At 52.0% G+C, this 19,657-nt stretch overlaps 1 protein-coding gene across 2 annotated transcripts; it reads right to left on the reverse strand.

The window, feature by feature from the left end:
* Nucleotides 1-13: 13 nt before the first annotated feature.
* Nucleotides 14-9,721, reverse strand: POMGNT1 (protein O-linked mannose N-acetylglucosaminyltransferase 1 (beta 1,2-)). 2 transcript variants are annotated; one of them, XM_081818329.1, is made up of 22 exons: nt 9,583-9,721; nt 8,944-9,113; nt 8,206-8,320; nt 7,937-8,055; nt 7,198-7,263; nt 6,994-7,107; nt 5,633-5,750; nt 5,341-5,439; nt 5,046-5,173; nt 4,626-4,696; nt 4,322-4,397; nt 4,051-4,134; nt 3,920-3,961; nt 3,649-3,707; nt 3,236-3,308; nt 3,017-3,145; nt 2,807-2,932; nt 1,778-1,842; nt 1,538-1,582; nt 1,171-1,306; nt 791-900; nt 14-692 (listed from the first exon to the last, which is right to left on the reverse strand). In XM_081818329.1, the coding sequence occupies exons 2-22, from the start codon at nt 9,061-9,063 to the stop codon at nt 605-607; spliced, it is 1,983 nt and encodes a 660-aa protein (XP_081674455.1). In that variant the 5' UTR covers nt 9,064-9,113; nt 9,583-9,721; the 3' UTR covers nt 14-604. The 2 variants fall into 2 exon arrangements, with proteins under 2 accessions (XP_081674455.1, XP_081674456.1); XM_081818330.1 differs by lacking the exon at nt 5,341-5,439.
* Nucleotides 9,722-19,657: the final 9,936 nt, after the last annotated feature.

Below are 19,657 nucleotides of genomic sequence, written 5' to 3' on the forward strand. Positions count from 1 at the left end.
AAACACATCCCCAGAGGTTTTCTCCTTTTTTAATCAATGACCACCTTATCCAGCTTTGGAAACCTGGACAAAGGGGAGGCTGAGAAGAGGCCTGGTTCCGTGTCTGAGGGTCTCTGAGTGAGTCTGCATCAGCAGGAGGCCCCAGTGGGCCTGTCCATGGGTTGGGCACAGGGCACAGCAGGTTCCTGAGTAAGAGCCAGCCCCACCCTCAGGGCAGCACCCCAGCCGAGAAAGGAATCAAGGCCCTCCAGGCTTCAGCCTGTTCCCAAGGCCCTCAGGACAGTCAATAAATAGGTTAGATTCTGAGCCAGGCCTGGGAGGAGGGAGTGTGCAAAGGGCAGGATCAGCTGCCCAGGGACCCCAAAGATTCCCAGGTACTATCCTGCCCCTTCCCAACAGGGAAGTAAATAAATAGACCTCCAACTCAGGTACAGGGGTGTTGGAGCAGGGGAAGCCTCCCCTTTGAGTTAGTAATTAAGTCTCATGTTAAAAACAAGCCAGCCCCAACCCCTACCAGTGTCTACAAAATCCTACAGGATGGGGTGAAGGGCCAGCCTGCCTGGGGGTACACAGTACCCAGCCCTGCAGGGTCCTGGAGGAGGTCTCATGTCTGTTCTGCGGCTCCCGGGGCTCCCTCTTCCTTTGGGGGTGGCTCCAGGAAAATTGGGGTGATTGATGGTGGCTTCTTCACCCTGGGAAGATAATTTGAAAATGTGCAGGGAAGAGGTAATTAGCTATGTCCTCTAATCCCACTAGTCTCCCATTTCCCAGGGCAGAAAAGAGTACTCACGAGTAGGGGGAGGCTGGGACGCCCACCACCAGGAAGTGATTCTTCTTTCGAAACAATCTCCACAGGCCCCGGTGGTTGCCACGCACATCCAGGTCCCAGATATGGAGGCACTGGTAGAGGTGGGGTAGAGGGGAGGGGCAGGGGTCAGAGAGCTGTGGGGAGGGGGCATTGAGGACCCCTGGCCCAGCCTCCACCCCTCCTCAGCAGTCTCCTCAATTTTCAAGATGTAGCATCTTCTAGAATATGGAATTGAACAAAAGGGTTGGAAGAGGGGTTCCCAGAGTATGAAGAGAAGGTTCTAAGGCAGAAGATTCCAGAACAAAGGCTCCCTGTATCTGGTGGGGAGGAGTAAGCCTGGGGTGGGTGTGTTGGTGGAGCACCTTGGCAAGCTGGGTCCAGGTGGTGAAGTCATCATCTTTCTCCATTCGGATGAAGGCCACATAGGTGTGGCCCTCTGTATCTGGCAGGAAAGAATCTTCACAAGGGTTCTTGCTGTGGTCCAGAACCTCAGCCTCACTGTAGCAGGGGGTGGGGGAGAAAGACCAAGACGGAGCCTGCATCACAGGTGTGCTACCCAAGGCCCTGTGCTTAGTTTAATGCTCTGCTACTGCTGTCTTAAAATTCTTAATTTTTGAACAAGGTGCCCGGATTTTCATTTTGCAGTGGGCCCCAAAAGTTATGGGGCCAAGACCCCCAGTATTTGCCTCCTCGCTCCCTGCCATATATCCCTACTGCCAGAGGCCATACCTGAGCAGCCTGTGAATTTCCACTTCATAAGCTTCCTTCTTCAGACTGAAGGAGAAGGAAAAATGGGTCAGGGGAAGGGGTCACCCTTCAGGTTCCAGGGGCAAGGCAAGGGACCACATGGGAATTGGGTGGCAGCAGGGCTGGGGCAAAAAACCCGGCCCCAGGGTTGAAAGGGAATACTGGGGATTGGTCATCAAGGCTCCTAGACATCCTCCCCTTTGCCCTGTACCCAGCCCCCACCTGTCCACGTTCCTGAGCTGGACACCTGGAACCGTGTTGAACTTGTGCTTCTTGAAGTAGGCCTCCTGGAGTGGGTGTGAGGGTGAACATCAGGCCTCCCACTGGCAGGCCCACACCTGCCCACTGACCCAGCACATATCCACAAGGCCCACAACTGAAGTCCTGGACCCATAGAGGTCCCTCTAACCACCGCCCCCATCTTCCCCATCCTCTTCTTTGTAGCATCCCCAGCAGGCTCTTACTAGCTTTAGTTTGGGCTCCACCATTGCCAGAGAGCTCATGCCCACACCGGCAGCTCATGCTACTGACCCCCGAGCTAGTCCCTGCTCCCTGTGGTTATCCTTGGGTCTGCTGTTGTAGGGCCACAGAAACCAGAGCGGGCCCTACAGGGCCTGGTGGGCAAAAGGACAGGCTGTGCTGAGAGGAAGGAAAGTGCTGTGACTAAGGTACTGACGGTGACCTCAGGTAAATGCCTGCCCCTCTCTTGTATAAGCCAGCCTCTCACGGTCCTTCCAGCTTCTAGGAGGTTCCAAGCCATCCAAATGTTCCTTTGGGCCGGGCTGTCTCAAGGCATACTCTTGCTGTAACTGGGGAGTGGCCCTTTAGACGCAGCCAGGTTAAGGCCTGGGGGCCTGGGGACGTCCCTGTTCACTTCAGGCTGAGGCTTGGCCCCCCACATTTGCAAGGACAGGAGAGGGCAGAGGCTGCAGGGCTGCGTTAAGTGCCTGGGGGCAGAAATACCCTCCCCACACCGAGAGTCTGGTGCTAAGAATAGTAATAATAAAAATAATACCAGCTAACCCTTATATAATGCTTGCAGTTCAAAGCATTTTCCATATAATAACTCATTTAAACCTCATCACCTCAAAACCTTATGAGGTAGGTAGCAGTTTTATCCTCATTTTACAAATAAAGAAACTGAGGCAAAAGAGGATACAGAATTTTCACCCAGGTTAGTCAGTGGCAGAGCTGGGAATGCTCGGTCTACCACACTGTGCCCGCCTCCCCAACACCCGGCTTGCCACTCACGTGGAAGTAGCCGTTCATGTTGAGGCCAACAATGCCGAAGTGGTAGGATCGGGACACATCAGGGATGATGCACTCTCGGCCCCGGCGTTGTTCGGGCATCCGCATCCACATGTCCCAGTCCCAGAGCTGGGGGCATGGAAGATTACAAAGGTGAAGAGGTTTGGAGCTGGTGGGGGACTCCAGCCCACTCCCGCTACCCTGCCAGGGCACCTTTTCTGGTGTGGGCCACTTGGGCTCAAGCTCCTCCTTGTACAAGGACTTCCTGAGCACCCAGCCCAGCCCAGGCATGGTCTCCACACGGTACAGCAGTGCCGGGTCCTCAGCCGTGTGTTCATATCCCTGGGAACGGGCGGGGAGGGAGGTGTGGTGGGAGGTCTTAGCTTGGTGCTTGTACCAATTCCCCAGCTGACCCCTGGCCCCTGGGCTTACCTGGTCATTCCAGGCAGAGATACAATACAGGCTGTCATCCTCCTCCAGCAGGTGGATGGACTGGCTCAGGAAACTGAGAGAGGCAGGGTCCAAGGGTTCAGGGAAGGACAAGGACAAATGCAATCACAAAGTGATGCTGGGGGAGCTGGAGATGGGACTCAGGAGTCATGCCTGCTGGTCCCGGCCCCCAGAGCCCCACTGTCTCCACCCATCCCTTCTACTCTACTCCAACCACAACACCTGCCATCCTACCTTTGTGCAGGCTTTCCCCCCACTTCTGAGCTGACTTCTCCCACAAAGCTCTCCCAGACACCCCATGCCTTCTTCCCTGGAGAGCCAGCTAAGGAAATAGGCCCGAGGCAGCTGACAGAGGCTGCACAGAGAGGCAACTTATGGAGGGGCACTCCCCTCACCTGAAAAAATCCACAGCAATGTCCAGGTCCTCTTCCAGAACCACGGCAAACCTGGCTTCCTGCAGGGGGAGAGGGGACAAGCATGACCCCCAGGGGGCCTTTCCCATCCTGTGCCTCCTCCACCCCCATCTCACTTCCAGGCAGCACTACCCCCATTTTCCAGATCAGGAAGCTGAGGCCCAGAGAGGGGAAGAGCTTGCTGTCTAATAAGACCAGACTTTATACCATGTTTCCCCTCCCCAGGTCCAAGGGCTTTGTCCTTACTACTCACCGGAAACAGGTTGAAAGTGGCAGTGAGGCTGGCTTTGTAGTGCTGGGTGGGGAGTGGAAATAGGGCACATGAGCCTTGGCGTGGACGGCGGGGTCAGGTGTCTGCCCCTTCCATCCTTGCCTAGGCAGTACCTGAGATACACGGGCGTTCTTGATGCTGATGGGAGTGTGCTGGATGCCCCTCAGACCAAAGAGTGCCACCACATCCATTGGCTCCTGGGGGGCATGGCTACTGGTCACCATGGGAACCACCTGCCCCCTGTCCATCCACCTTGCAGGCTCCGCCATGCCAAGCCATTCACATTTCACAGCCTTTACCTGGGCTGTCTCTCTTGTGATCACTGCTCCTCCGCACCCGCAACCCTGGGCTCTGCTTTTCCCATAGTCCCCAAACCCCACTCACCTCGTAGTAGCCATCGATGAAAACTGTTATCATCTGAGGAGACACCCCCTGGGCTGAGAGTAGAGAGCGCAGCATCCTGGGGAGCCCAGGGATGGGTTAGGCCTCTCTGTCCTCGCAACTCAGGGCCGCCCTGTGCTTATAAATGGGCTCACATTCCCCCTGTTCACCCCCATGGTGAATGGGCCTAGAATCTGTTGCCTTTCCTCCCACTGCAAGAGTTCCTCCTGCAGGCCGATGAGCCCGAGGCTCCCCCGTGGTAAGCACCCTCCCGTTCAGCGCTGGAACAGCCCACTCCCAGGCTCACCTATACAAGTAATTGGGCCGGTTCCCTGCAATGACAGCCACAGGCACGTTGAGGACCTTGTTGTCTGGGAGCTGAGAGAAAAACAGCTTTTAGCTCTTGCCTCACTCCCTCTTCAAACCGGGATCCCCACCTAGGGAAGAGTTCTTTGGGGAGAAGGCGACTCCAGAGTAGAGAGGGAAATGGCAGAGGGTCTCCCTGTCTGGGCTCTTCCACACACTCAACCCAACTCCAACTCTGGGCCTTTGTTCACATGGCCTAACGCCCCGCCACACACACACCCGTCTTTCAGAGGTCAGCATAAATCCCCAGGTCCTGGTTCCCTCTCAGGCTGGGGTCAGCAAAGCCCAACCTGGCTCTTTCCTAGATCCCCCTGCCAAGCTGAGAAGGAGTCTAAGCCTCACTGTCTGAGGCCCCACTCACTGGGTCAGGGCTGAACTCGATGGGTGTGGGGTCCTTGCAGCTGCACACACTCCCATAGCCCTCCACTTTGCTGCAGAAGCGCCGGCGGCGACGGTTCAGCTCGGTGTCTGCCCAGTGGCACTCCGCCTCTGAGGGAGGGATGTGGGCAATGGGATGAGGCATGAGGGGGCTCGAGGCTAGTGTGGTTTACAGAGCCCCAGGCACCCAGTCAAAAAAATAAAGCTTCATAACTAGGACCCTAATGCCCACCTGGAGCCCAGGCACTGCCCTGGAGCCCAGCCCCCACTAACCCCACCTTCAGCTGAGCTCAGCGGCACATCTGTCTTCAGCAGGACTGGGTCCCCCCAGGAGGAGAGGGCAGGTGACCTAGAATGTTTCTCCCCAAGGACAGGACCTAGCAGGGGACAGGAATGAGGCACAATGGGGGCCCAGGCTCCAGTTTTAAAGCTTCTTCCCATCTCTCTGCCCACTTTCATCCAGCCCACCGCTTCTGGCTCCTCTTTGCCCCCAACCCCACCCCATCTCTTGGGGTTCTGCTCCTCCCGGGCCCCTGATACTCTAGGGTGGATGGCCTAAGGTGCCAGTACCTCCTTTGCATCCCACGAAGGCCCAAGTGTCCCTCCAGCCCAGGGCAGGGCCAGCCTGGCTGCCCAGGCTCCTCAGCAGAGCTTTGGCTGTGTCCTTGAGGTGGAAGGAGCCCTCGTCCTGGGAGACCAGAGAAGGTAGTCAGCCTGACCGGCATGGTTCTGGGAGACCTGGCTTCATGGAGCACTCACTCTGTGTCAGACACCATGCGAAACCTTTTATTTTAAATTAGCTCATGAAACGGTCACGACAACCCTCTGAGGTTACTATCCTTTCACAGATAAGAAAACTGAAGGCTTAGGGAGATTCTGAGAATCATCCAAGGTCAGCAGGCTAGTAAATCCTTACCAGGATCCCACACAATTTGCACCTCTCCGCCCTCTTTTCCCACCACTCCCCTCCCCTCCCTGAATCTCCAGCTCCATCGGCACCCCTGCAGTTCCTCAAGCACACCAGCACCTTCCCACTTCAGGGCCTGCCCCCTCGCCACTCTTCTTATCTAGAACATTCTTCCTTCAGATATTCGCCTGGCCCTCTCCTTACTTCCTCCAGCTTTCTGCTCACATGTCACTTCCTTACAGAGACCTTCCCTTTCTAAAATACATCACCCAGGGGCACCTGGGTGGCTCAGCTGGTTAAGCGACTGCCTTCGGCTCGGGTCATGATCTTAGGGTCCTGGGATCGAGCCCCGCATCAGGCTCCCTGCTCCACAGGAAGCCTGCTTCTCCCTCTCCCACTCCCCCTGCTTGTGTTCCCTCTCTCGCTGTCTCTCTCTCTGTCAAATAAATAAAATCTTAAAAAAATAAAATAAAATACATCACCCATTACTCTGTCCCCCTTGCTTTATTGTGTTCTTTAAGTTATTGTTTCCTGACGTTATACGTGTATTGGGCTTTTTTGTTGTTGATCTTGCCCTGCGGAATGTAAGCTCCATAAAGGTTGCTTCCTGTTGTATCTCCAGCACCCAGAGCAGTGCCTGGCACACAGTAGGTGCTCAATAACTACTTGCTGAATAAAAATGACAAGGCTAAGATTGGAAACTGTATTACCTTCCTCCAGAGGCTCCTCCCACTATGCTTTATTTTTTATTTTTTGAAAGATTTTTTATTTATCTGACAGAGAGAGACACAGCGAGAGAGGGAACACAAGCAGGGGGAGTGGGAGAGGGAGAAGCAGGCTCCCTGCCGAGCAGGGAGCCCAATGCGGAGCTCGATCCCAGGACCTGATCCGATCATGACCTGAGCCGAGGGCAGACGCTTAACGACTGAGCCACCCAGGTGCCCCCCCTCCCCCATTGTGCTTTATTAGGGGTAGAGAACACAGGGCCATGAGCAAGGGTGGAGGTGGGGGCAGAGTCACTGACCTTGACAGTGCAGATGAGCACTCGGCCAGGTGCCACCATGTTAAGGAACAGCACCATGGCCTCATCCTCATGAGGTGAGTATGTGTCAAACACACGCTTTGCCATCACATGGCCCTGGCAGGGGACATACCGCTCGTGAGTTAGAGTCACCAGCAAGGAGGGCTCAGCTTCAGCCCTCCAGGCCCCCCACCCCTAGAACCTCACCGTAGCCTGGTTGAGAACGATGACGTGGATGCCGCGGCCTTGCTCCCGAGCCTCGTCCTCCAGCACCTACCGGGCGGCAGAGACCAAGTCCAGCTCTTCACTCGGGCATTCAAGGTCTCTGTCTTATGGGAACTCAAAAAACCAGCTGCACAAAACCTCCCCTCCTGCTTGTGCTTCTGTGAAGAGCTCTTTCCCGACCAGGCCTGAATGCCACCTCTTCCAGAAAAACTCCTTAACTTACCCATCAAAAGAGATCAGATCTTTCTACCAACCTCCTCTCCACGGGAGAGCCTCCTCTCTGGGAGCTTTCAGGCTCTTAGAGCCCTTGAATGTCTCCTCCTCATGCTGGGGATATCATAATCCATCAGATAGAGCCCCTCAAATTGGAGCCAGGTCTGATTATCCCCTAGGTCCCCAGTGCCCAAGACACGGCTGAGGCCAAAGAAGGGACCAGAAAATAGTTACGAAATAAATAAATCAATGAATTATCTGCCTACTACTCCTAGCAAGCACCTTTGATAAGATCCCAATACATGTCACACATTTCACACACTTTTCACTTAACCCTGACAAGTAGAAGTCACTAGTCCCAGCCTACAGATAAGGAACTGAGGCCTCCAGAGCCACATCGCTCCAAAGTGGCGGAGATGCAGACCCACTCAGGCAGTGGATCCCAGAGCCAGGGGACCACACCCTGAGAAGAATACAGGGACGCTACCCCAGACACGGGCCCACTCACCGTAGTGCCATCCACTGCCACATACACTTTGCTGCGGCTTGAGTACACCTCCACATCCAGAACCCGTCGGGGTCCACTGCCTCTGCGCCGTGAGGGCTCTAATCGGCCCAGGGCCTCATCTGTGGGGGCGCAATAGGTTATGGAGATAGTTTCTCCAGCAGAGTCTCATCCTTTGGGATCTGCCTATCTTTTCAGCTGTGAGATCCTAGGGGACCCCCCCACCCCATCCTTCACCCCACCAGCCAATCCCAGCCTCAGCTTGGCCCCACCATAGTCTCGATCTGGCTCCGGGTCTCCATTGGCCTCGCTGATTGCTCGCCGCGTGTCCAGAATCAACTTGATGTTGACAATGACGGTCACCAGTAGGAAAAGCACCGCCCCTGTCTGAGGGGAGCAGTAGGGATGACTAAGGAGGAGTGCCCCTCCAGATCACTGAGGGTCTTCCTGAAAGGAAGGCCCTGGCTGCAGTGAGGACACAGGGAGAGCCTGGGGCATGTCTTTCCTCCCTCTGTCCGCCCAGTTCTACTCCCCCAACCAGGGTCCAGTTTCAAGACCACCTCCTCCAGGGAGCCACCCCTGACCCTTCTCACTTCATCAGGGCCCTCCTTACCCAGAGCTCCTGTATTCTTCCATTTGAGGCCCTGATTTCCTTGGTCCCCTCCACAATTAGTTCCCAGAGATGGAGCCAGTCCCAGAGAACCAAGATGGGGATCAGAAGACCTGGGTCTTAGTCCTGACTGCCTGACAGGTGTGTGCCCCTGAGCAAAAGCCTTTCTGATCAGACTTCAGGTTTCTGTCAGAAGCCTAGGGGGTTGTACTTGGGTTCTGATTCCAGAACTCTGGGCCCAAACTACCACCTCGTAGGGGCATGACACAAAGGGGTTTCCTCTCTAGGAACCTGCCGCCTCTTTCCAGGGTTGGGAGCAGCCAAGGTAGGTCCCAGTGCCCAGTCTAGGTTAGGGTAAAGCTGGGAGGGAGCCCCTGGGGGAGTTGGGACATCTCTATACCTGACAGAATCTCCGCAGGGCCCGCTGGTTGGTAAGTTTATACTTCCAGGTAAGATACCAGCTCCGCTTCTTCCGAGCCCCAAAGGGCTTGATGAGGGAGCTGGGCTTCCAGTCGTCCATGCCGGATTGGGGAGTCACCACTGTCCTGGCCAACCCATGCCTTCAGGAATCTGAGAGGACCAGAGGGTCGGAGGGAGTAGGGTGTACCTCCCAAAGTCTGATGCCTTCTGAGGAGACCAGGGAGGACCTCCCAGCAACTCTTCCCCGCCAACATCCAGGCTGTGTGACCTGGGAAAAGTGGCTCAACTGCTCTAAAAAGGAACCCTTCGGAGGGGTCAGATCACCTGGAAACTCCCCTGGGGCTGGGGTGAGCCCCCCCAGAGCAGAGGCCAAGTAATCAGCTCTCAAGGTTCAGCAGCCCCTAAAAGGACCAAGCCCCAGGCCTTCCTGGTCCTGGGGTGGGCAAAGGGCACAGACACCACCCCCCAACCCTGGCCCCCAATCCTCCACCTCCTTGCGCCCTCGCCCTCTCCTATCTGGCCCCGCTCTTCTCCTTCCAGGGCTCGGGGACGCCCTGAGGACTCGGAGACCTGCCCCGGCCGCGCCACCCCTCCGGGACTCCCGCCCAGAAGGACTCACGGTTCAGGGGGCCCGGGCCCCGCTCGGGCCCCTCTCGGGCCCGCACTGCTCCGCCCGGCGCGCCGCGGCCTCCGCCTCCTCCATGCCGCTCGCGGCCCCGCCCCGGCCCGGCCCGGCCCGCCTCCCCGCTTCCGCCGCCGCCGCCGCCGCCGCCGCCGCGGGGTGAGAGGGCGGCGGGCGGTGCTTAGGGCGGCGGCGGCGGGGTTCCGAGTACTTAGTTCCCCGGCAGCTTCGCAACTGGCGGGCGGGGTGGCTGATGGGGGAGAGCAGCAGCACCCCCCGCCCTTAGTCTTGGCCCCCAGCATCGTGGATGGCAAACCCGATTCAAGTCGGAGTCCTAGAGCCTTGGACGAGACCGCTCGGGATGCCAGGGTCAGAGGGCCTACAGGCCTGGGACACAGCTAACCGCTTTCCCTGCTTAGGCAAGGCTGAACCCAGGCCTGCGGTATGCCTTTGGAGGCTAAGAGGAATTAAAAATCTGCTTCTACCACTACCCTAGACCTTGGGCAAGTCACTTCACGTTTCAGCCTGGATTCCCTAATCTGTGAAATGGGGGTATGCTTATATGATGCTTACTCTATGCCAGTCACTGTTCCAAGCACTTTTCTTACATCAACTCATTTAATTCCACAACAGCCATGAAATAGGTACTTTAGTAATGAGGCCCAAGGTCACAAAGCTGGGAGAGCTAGAATTCAGACCAAGTTATCCCAGCTCGATTCCACTCTTAACCTGCCGCCCTATATTGACAAGAGTAATACAGAGTTGTCCTTAAGGTTTAATGAGATAATACATACAAAGCACTTAGCTTAACACAGTGGTTCTTAAACTTTACCTTGCATCAGAATCACTCGGAGGGCGTCTTAAAACACAAATTGCTGGGCCCCATTCTTAAGAGTTTTCGATTCAGTAGTCCGGGGCAGAGCAGAATACTGCATTTCTAACAAGTTTCTAGAAGATGGCGATGCTTATTTGAAGTGAGTAGGTAGACAGGGAAGTTTTAAGCAGAGGAGTGATATATTCCTATTTAAGAGAAACTTTACTGTTTTGTGGAGAATGTTTTAAAAGGAAACGGAGGAAGCCAGAAGACCAGTTAGATTTTTTTGAGCTCTCCGTATTCCACCTGCTTCCTAAATGGTGGGATGGTATCCCCCAAAATGTTAACATAAGTGATTTTTCCTTTTTTTTTTTTTGTATTATTCCTAGTAAGTATGTATTAGAGAAAATCTAACACATTTTATTAGCATTTGAAAAAGATGTCCCTCAGGGCTCCTCCCTGATCTTCACTGCTCAGTCTCACTCTTCATGGTAGATCTTTTTTTTTTCTTTTAAGATTTTATTTATTTATTTGAGAGAGAGAGAGCATGAGAGGGGAGAGAGTCCAAGGGAGAAGCAGACTCCCCGCTGAGCTGGGAGCCTGATGCGGGGCTCTGGGATCATGACCTGAGCCGAAAGCAGTCGCTTAACCAACTGAGCCATCCAGGCATTATCCACTCTCCTGACCTCTATTACCGCCTAGATTCTTACACTCATAACGGCAGTCCTAACATTTCTCCTGAGCTCTAGGCTGACCTGTGTCCAACTGCCTGCTGGAAATCTTCACAGGACCCTCCAACTCAATGCAAACCCTGCTGTGATCATCCCTTCCCATTCCTAGACTTCTTTTTGGGTTCCCTTCCTTTTTGAATGGCATCAGGCCAAACAGCTGAGAGTCACCCATGAATCCTCTACTCCAGCAACCAGTCCAGGTCTGTTTGCTCATCACTGTATTCTCTGTACCACACACACTGGCTAACAAATAGTAGACTCTCCATAATATTTATTGGAATCATTTGCTTTCTTGAACAAGCCTTCATGAATGCCACTATAAATAAATGAATGTAACTAGTCAGCAAGTCTTGTCAATCTTACCTCCTTAAGAGTTCTCCATTCTGGCCTAACTCTTCTCCAACCTCACAACCAGCCACTGGTCCAGGCCATTTCAGTTTCTTGCCTTCCAATCAGTTTCCTTGACTCCAGATTTGCACCTCTCCAATCCTTTCTCCCTTGGAAAATCCAGAGTAATTTTTCAAAAAGGCAAATCTGTTTTTTTAACCTCTGATAACCCTTCTGTGGACCAAGAGATACTAAGGAAAAATATTTTACTTAAGGTTACAGAGGTAACCATTAAATGATCTAAAAATAATGATAGAAATATATAGGTCAATGGAAGAGGGCAAGTACAGAGTATGAGATAAATCATATTTATCATAGCAGGAAGTCAGTAGACAATATTTAAAATTAATAAATAGTAGTGCTGTATAAGTGTATGTGGGTTTTTTTTTTTTTTTAAAGATCTTATTTATTTGACAAAGAGAAACACAGCAAGAGAGGGAACACAAGCCAGGGAGCGGGAGAGGGAGAATCGGGCTTCCTGCCAAGCAGGGACTGGGAGACCGATGTGGGGCTCGATCCCAGGACCCTGGGATCATGACCCGAGCCAAAGGCAGACGCTTAACGACTGGGCCACCCAGGTGCCCCAGTGTATGTGGGGTTATATGTATAAACACCAGAAAAAAATAGTAGAATGTCGTTGCCTCCGGGGAGTGGGGCTAGAGGTGGAAAAGGATAGAGCAGGTTAACTATCTTTACATTGTAAATCCTTCTGTGACCACACACTGGAATTACTTGGATTAAATACCCAAATCAAGCCAAAACAAAAAAAGTTTTTCATGGCTCCTCATTGCCTATAAAGTATAATCCAAGCACCATGGAACCATCTTCTATAACTTTGTTACTCAAAGTGTGGTCCCTGGCCCAGCAGCATGGCCATCACCTGGGAGCTTGTTAGAAAAGAACCTCAGACTCCTTCCCGGATCTACAGAATCACCATCTGCGTTTTAACAAGATTTGCAGAAAATTCATAACCACAGACAGTCAAGCTTAAGAAACATCAGTCTACAGGATCAAGCATGATCCGGCCCATGTGGACCTTTTCATCTTCAATACTGGTTGCTTCTCATTGGCCAGAAGAACGTTATTTTCTACTTCTTTAAACTCAAGTGACAGGGCAGTGGGCTGGCTCAGTCAGAAGAACATGTAACTCTTGATGTCCGGGTCTGAGTTTGAACTCCATGTTGGGTGTAGAGATTACTTTAAAATAAATGAATAAATAAACTTTAAAAAAATAAAAAATAAATTCAGTGGCTACACTGAACGTGTGTGTGTCAGTAGCTAGCTAAATTCTAACCATTGCTGTAGACCCAGCCCTTCTACTCCAGGAAGCCTTTCAAAACCTTCTGCAGCTTCTGTCACCACTGTTCCTTAAACGCCCATATCCCTAACTGAGGATGCTTAGCTTTTTTCAGCAAACACTTATTGGGCGCCGGCTGTGTGACTGGCTGGATTCAGTTGGCAGAGTGGGGAGAAGGCACTGAACTCTCCTAGTGCTCTTTCAAGTACAAATCCAAGTACAAATCGCCCAGCCCCGCTCTGCGCGGCTTTTCTGAGTGTTACGGCGCCCTCCGCCCGCCCCCGCGCGACGCCGGCGGGGACCCACCGGTTCGGCTCCGCACCGCAGCGCGGAAAGGAGAACCCCGGGAACGAGACCCCGCCGTCCGGTCGCCCAGTCCTCTTCAGCCGTAGGCCCGCATGGAGTGGACTGCGGAGTCCCAGACGCCTGACCTGCGAGATGTGGAGGGCAAGGTGGGCAGGAAGACCCCTGAAGGGCTGCTCCGCGGGCTGCGGGGCGAATGGGAGCCGGGAACCTCCGGCGCCCTGCTGCTCCCGGGGGCGCCTAGCACCGGCCACGTCCACGGCCTGGGGGACAAGATCATGGCGCTGAGGATGGAGCTGGTGAGTGTGGGCTCCATGGGCCAGGAGGACGGAGTCCCCAGCTAGGGTTGGAAGGGACAGACTTATGCCCCCAGAGTTGGAGTGGAGAGGAGCGAATTAAAACTCCCTGTCTAAGTCCTCAGGATCCCCCCCGCCCAGATCAGTTCTTAAACCCTGGGGTCCATTAATTGCCCCTCCAAGGGTGAGTGGGTCCTGAAGACTTGAGGTGGGAGGCACTGGCTCTTGGAAGTTTTTCCTGCCAAATATTTGGGAGGGGAGAGGTGAGGCTGGGAAGCACTGAGAATCTAGCACAGCACAAATCTGCCCCCACCCTACCCCCCACCTTGGGCCATCTATCCCCTGGCCGCCATTATAGGGCAACCAGTTTCTTCTACTGCAAACTGGGTGCAGCGTTTGCTCGTCTGAGGCCTGGGTGTTCATGACAGGATTCAGCACAGAAGAGATCTGGGTGAAAACCGCCTGGACTAGGGCTACTAGAAACATCCTCCCTTTCCCCAACCTCCCCCCACCCAACCCCCACTTAAAGTACTTGGAAGTTCCTAGAACCTGGGCAGAGTAGCAGCACCATCACCTCTGAGCCCCCCAGGTATACTGGATTTTTGCATCTCATCTGTACCTTCTTGGGGAGAAAAGAAGGAAATAGGCACCCTCTCCCTCCCCTGTTGCTGCTGGTCTAGATCCAGAGCCAGAAGGGCATTTGGGGCTGCCCAGGCTCCCCAAGGCCCTGGTTCCGGTGAAGGGGGTAATTTACACCTGCCACTACTTTGCAGCCAGTTCTGGGGAACTGAAGAATTCTCTCTGGCTCAGAACCAGGAGGCCACAGTGAGTGTGTCAGCTAATAGGTCTTTCTGGAGCCCACCATCTGCCTAGCTGGGCTGTGAGAGAGCAGAGAAGGAGGGCATGGGGGCTCTTAGGCTGGGAGGAGAGCTTTCTGGGCAGAGGAATCAGGGAAGGCTCCGTGGGGGAAGGATTTAAATGCCATGTGTGTACTTGGCCTGAAGGTTGGAGGTGAATGCCAAATTCTTCAGAGAGGGCTGTGACTGCCCACCTAAGGGAGGGGCTTGACTTTGCTTCATTGTACAGAGTGGTGCCAGGCATCATGCTGAGCACTTTACCAAATATTCGCTTAATCTTCACAGCAACCTTATTAGGCAAATGATATTTTATAGATAAAGAAACTGAGGTACAAAGAGGTTAAGTAATTGCCCAAGGTCATACAAAAAGTAAAAAGCAGAGCCAGGTTTTGAACTCAGATGATCTGCCTGCACTTTACATTTTCACCATTGAGATCTGCTTTGTGCCAGACACTTTAAAGACATTTTATGTCATTGAAGTGAGAAAAGCAGTCATCTTTCCCCAGTCCCATAGATGAAGCATGCTTGCAGGTGTTAAGGGGCTCACCTGCGCTTACACAGGGAGCCAGTGGAAAAGCCATGCCTCTTCTCTGGCTCTCACTCTTTTGCCTTTGATGGAGATTAGCTGTTTGTAAACTTTAAGGGGGTACCTTTAACTTCTGATTAGGTCTCTACGTTCTTGACCTAGCCTGGCCCGGGACCCTAGGCTGCGCATTAAAGGTACAAAGGAGGGAGCCTGCTGGGGGCCAGAACAGGGAAAGGCTCCCTACCCCATTCCTTTCTCCTTCCTTGGCCAAGATGTCTTTGTGTACTCAGCCTGCCCACGGGGGGGGGGGGGGAGCTGGGGGCTGGGCAGAAGGTTTCCCTCGGAGCCACTCACTGGTGGCAGAACTGGTCCAAGCTCTCTAAGCACTCCTGCAGGGAGGGGGCAGGCCTGCTCTTAAGGCCAAGGTTATTCCTGCCTCTAGGCTCCTTTCCTCTTGCTTCCCTCCCCCTCTCACCGGTTGAGTGAAGCAGCCAGACTCTGGGATTTGTGGGAAGGGAAACAATGGCAACCTCCCCTACTTAATCCTCCTACCCAAGGAACTGTTGCTGCGACAACCCACCCCCACAGAGCAGCTTGAAAAAAAAGCTTTAGGCAAGGAGGGGGAAGTCATGAGTTCAAGTCCTGACTCAGCTCCTGAGTCATTTTGAGATCTTGAGCAGAGCCCTGACTTTCTGTTGGCCTCAGTTTTTCTGCCTCTTGGAGGATGAGGGGACAGGGGCTTGTGCGATCATATAGTCCTAGTAACAATAGTGTGAGAATCTCAATCCATGGCCAGGGAGCTGGGCCTGGGATCTCCGGGCTTTACCCCAGGGCCTGATGTGGATTGAGCAACGAGGAAGCCATACTTGTGACCCTGGGGCTGGGCAGAGAGTCTGCTGTGTATGTGTTAAGAGGGGTAGTGGGGGACCTGAATCCCCCTGGGAAGAGAAGTGGGTTGGAGTAGCCTTTGTGGCTGCATCTGTCCTGAGGATTTATCCCCTTTCTGTTTCCAAAGAGATGGTATGGAATGAGTGTTTCTTTTTCTGGCAAGAAAGCCTTGCTTTTTTCTATTCTGGGGAGTGTTGCTGTCACAGTCAGGGAATCCCACTGTCACAGGACTATAGAATCTAGTTCTCAGATTCATTTCCCATCCACACGGTAAAACTCAACCCCCTGAATCCTGGAGACCACCAGAGGGGCCAAGAATACTAAAGGCAAGAGATCACAAAGCTGACTCTGACCCATCCAATCTGAGGCTAAGCGCCATCAACGAACTGTGCAGGACCTGCTGTCAGGGAGCTCACAGGCTGAGTTCACAGGAAGGAGGGAGACAGACTAATAACTCTGGTACAGGATGATAAGTGTTACTAGAACCCAGGATGGGCTTCCTGGAAGAGTCTTCATTAAGGAGTCACATGGTCAGATTTGTACTCTGGAAAGACTACTTTTTTATTTTTAAGATTTTATTTTTGGGGCTCCTGGGTGGCTCAGTCGGTTAAGCACCTGCCTTCAGCTCGGGTCACAATCTCAGGGTCTGGGGATTGAGCCCCGCTTCAGGCTCCCTGCTCACTGGGGAGCCTGCTTCTCCATCTCCCTCTGCCTGCCACTCCCCCTGCTTGTGCTCTCTCGCTCTCTCTCAAATAAATAAAATCTTTATAAAAATTAAGATTTTATTTTCAAGTAATCTCTACACCCAAAGTGGGGCTCGAAACTACAATCTCTAGATCAAGAGTCACACGCTCTACCGACTGAGCCAGCCAGGCACCCATGGAAAGGCCACTTTGAATTGGAGGGGATACATGCTGTGTCCTCTGGTTGGAATGCCTCTCTCCACCGCTTACTCAGGCTAAGTCCTACTTAACCTTTGTTTTTGTTTTTTTAAGCTTTTTTAAAATTAAAATTAAAATTTAATTTAATTCATTTGACAGAGAGAGAGACAGCGAGAGAGGGAACACAAGCAGGGGGGAGTAGGAGAGGGAGAGGGAGAAGCAGGCCTCCCGCCGAGCAGGCAGCCCAATGTGGGGCTCGAACCCAGGATCCTGGGATCATGACCTGAGCCGAAGGCAGACGCTTAACCGACTGAGCCACCCGGGTGCCAACCCCCCCCTTAACCTTTGTGTCTCAGCTCATGTGCCTTATCACAGGAAGCATTTTCATACCTGCCTTGGTTGGGTTATGGTCCTCTGGATAGCACTTGTTTCCCGTAGCATTTGCCACCCTGGATCTTAAGTGCCTGTGTCATCGTCTTATCTTACCCATAAACTGTGAACTCTCTGAGGTTAAGAAATGGTGTCTTTTCTTCCTTTAACACAATGTGATACCTATAAGAAACACTCCCTAAATATTGTTTCATAACTGAATAGATTAATTCTATTTTTTTTTTAAGATTTTATTTATTTATTTGACACAGAGAGAGAGAGACAGCGAGAGAGGGAACACAAGCAGGGGGAGTGGGAGAGGGAGAAGCAGGCTTCCCGCCCAGCAGGGAGCCGGATACGGGGCCGACGCGGGGCTCAATCCCAGGACCCTGGGATCATGACATGAGCCAAGGCAGACGCTTAATGACTGAGCCACCCAGGCGCCCCCTGGATTAATTCTATCTTAAGGAAGAGCAGGGAAGACTTCCTAGAGGAGGAATGGCATTTGAGGCTGGGGCTTGAAGGATGAATAAAGTCAGCGAGAATTCCAATTCAAGATGGCAGACTGAATGCATGCATTTACCTCCATTTCCTTCTGAAACTTCACTAAAAAGCCAGTAGAAGGATTATTTTAAAGGCCATGAAACCATTATGACAACAAAAACAGGAGAGAAGATGACAGGAACAAAATTTTGGAAGCTGAAAAGCAGAAGTAAGAGTGGTAACTTAGAAGACCTGAAAAAAGCTGAATTCCAAGCCAGCAGCAAGGAAAGCTGAAAAAGCAACACATTTTGCACTACAGAAACTCTCAAAGGTCTCAGGAGTTGGAAGCATGAGGTATTTCTGGAACTGGGGGCACAAGTGAAGCTGAAAACAAAAGGGTTTGTGAATGTCTGTTTAAGAATTGTACTCTAGGGCGCCTGGATGGCTCAGTTGGTTAAGCGACTGCCTTCGGCTCAGGTCATGATCCTGGAGTCCCGGGATCGAGTCCCAGGGAGCCTGCTTCTCCCTCTGACCCTCCCCCCTCTCATGTGCTCTCTCATTCTCTCTCTCTCAAATAAATAAATAAAATCTTTAAAAAAAAAAAAAAAAGAAAGAATTGTACTCTAAGATCCCTTCCCTAACTGGGCAACCAGGTGCCAGCCACTTCTTTATCCTAACAGAAGATTGGAGTAAGTTCTGGAAAAGAATAGTTCAGAGGGAAGGGAGGAAGGGGGAGGGGAAGAAAGGAGGGAAGAAAGGAAGGAAGGAGACAATACCGCAGGAGAAGCATTTTTAGTATGAGAAGTTTTGATTAATACCTTTAGTTTGGTTATGGACTAGGACCGTTGGTTTCCCCGTTTATTTGTCCCCAGTATGAAATCACTGAAGATCATCTCTTTTATTGTATGTCATTAAGAATCTGTATAGTCTGTGGTATTTCAGTTATTTGTGTCCATATCTCCTTATTGAAACTGCAAGTTTCTGTCAAGCAGGGACAGTTTCTCCATGATCTTTGTAATTACTAGACAAGCCAGGTGCCAAATAATCATTTGTTTAATTGAATTAGAGTTGTGATATTATTCCAAAATCCCAAATAATTTCAGTTACAAAATTTTGTTCTGTGCTTATGCCGTGGTGAGTGAGCTGACTATGGTTGTATATGAAGCCAAATAGCTGCCATTCCTGAGCTGAAACTCGTCAGGCAGCATCCTGTGCATGTGAATATGTTCCTTCCATTTTTAAAAATAAACCTTTTAATGAGATAGTATCCCCATTTTACAATGAAGGAATGAAGGCTTAAAGGGGAAAAAAATTCCAATTTCCTCATGGTTTGTTAATGGCATAAGTGGAATTTGAATCTAGGTCCGTTTAATTCCAGTGCCTGTATTTTTCTCAAGGTACGAATACGTAGTCATATTCTGGTTTATCATTCTAGATGTAAGACAATTATGTCCTGAGTAATTTTTTTAAAGATTTTATTTATTTATTTGAGAGGGAGACAGAAATAGCGACAGAGAGCATGAGTGGGGAGGAGAGGGAGAAGCAGGCTCCCCGCTGAGCAGGGAGCCTGATGTGGGGCTCGATCCCAAGACCGTGGATCATGACCCGAGCCGAAGGCAGACGCTAACCAACTGAGCCACCCAGGCGCCCCTGTCCTGAATAATGTAATAAACATTTATCAATTAATATATATTTAAAAAAAAACTAGCACTGAAGGTCTCCAGATTGAGAGACAACAAGTAAAGTTGAGGGCAAGAGGGATTAGTAGGGGCACCTGGGTGGCTCAATTGGTTAAGCATCCAACTCTTGATTTCAGCTCAGTCCATGATCTCAGGGTGGTGAGATTGAGCCCCACGTGGGGCTCCGTGCTCAGTGGGGAGTCTGCTTGAGATTCTCTCCCTCTCCCTCTGCCTCTCCCCGCACCCCCACCCTTATCCCCCCAACCCCGCTCTCTTGCATACACCACTCCATCTCTCTCTCTCTCAAATAATAGATAAATCTTTAAAAAAAGAGAGATTAAATAAAAATGTACCAAGTGTTCTTTTTTTTTTTTTAAAGATTTTATTTTTATTTATTTATTTGACAGAGAGAGACACAGCGAGAGAGGGAACACAAGCAGGGGGAGTGGGAGAGGGAGAAGCAGGCTCCCCGCAGAGCAGGGAGCCCGATGCGGGACTCGATCCCAGGACCCTGGGATCATGACCTGAGCCGAAGGCAGTCGCTTAACCAACTGAGCCACC

The sequence above is a fragment of the Leptonychotes weddellii genome, chromosome 4 (genome assembly GCF_054177405.1).
Source record: "Leptonychotes weddellii isolate Sample4059 chromosome 4, ASM5417740v2, whole genome shotgun sequence".
In the NCBI taxonomy this organism is placed as follows: Eukaryota; Metazoa; Chordata; class Mammalia; order Carnivora; family Phocidae; genus Leptonychotes; species Leptonychotes weddellii.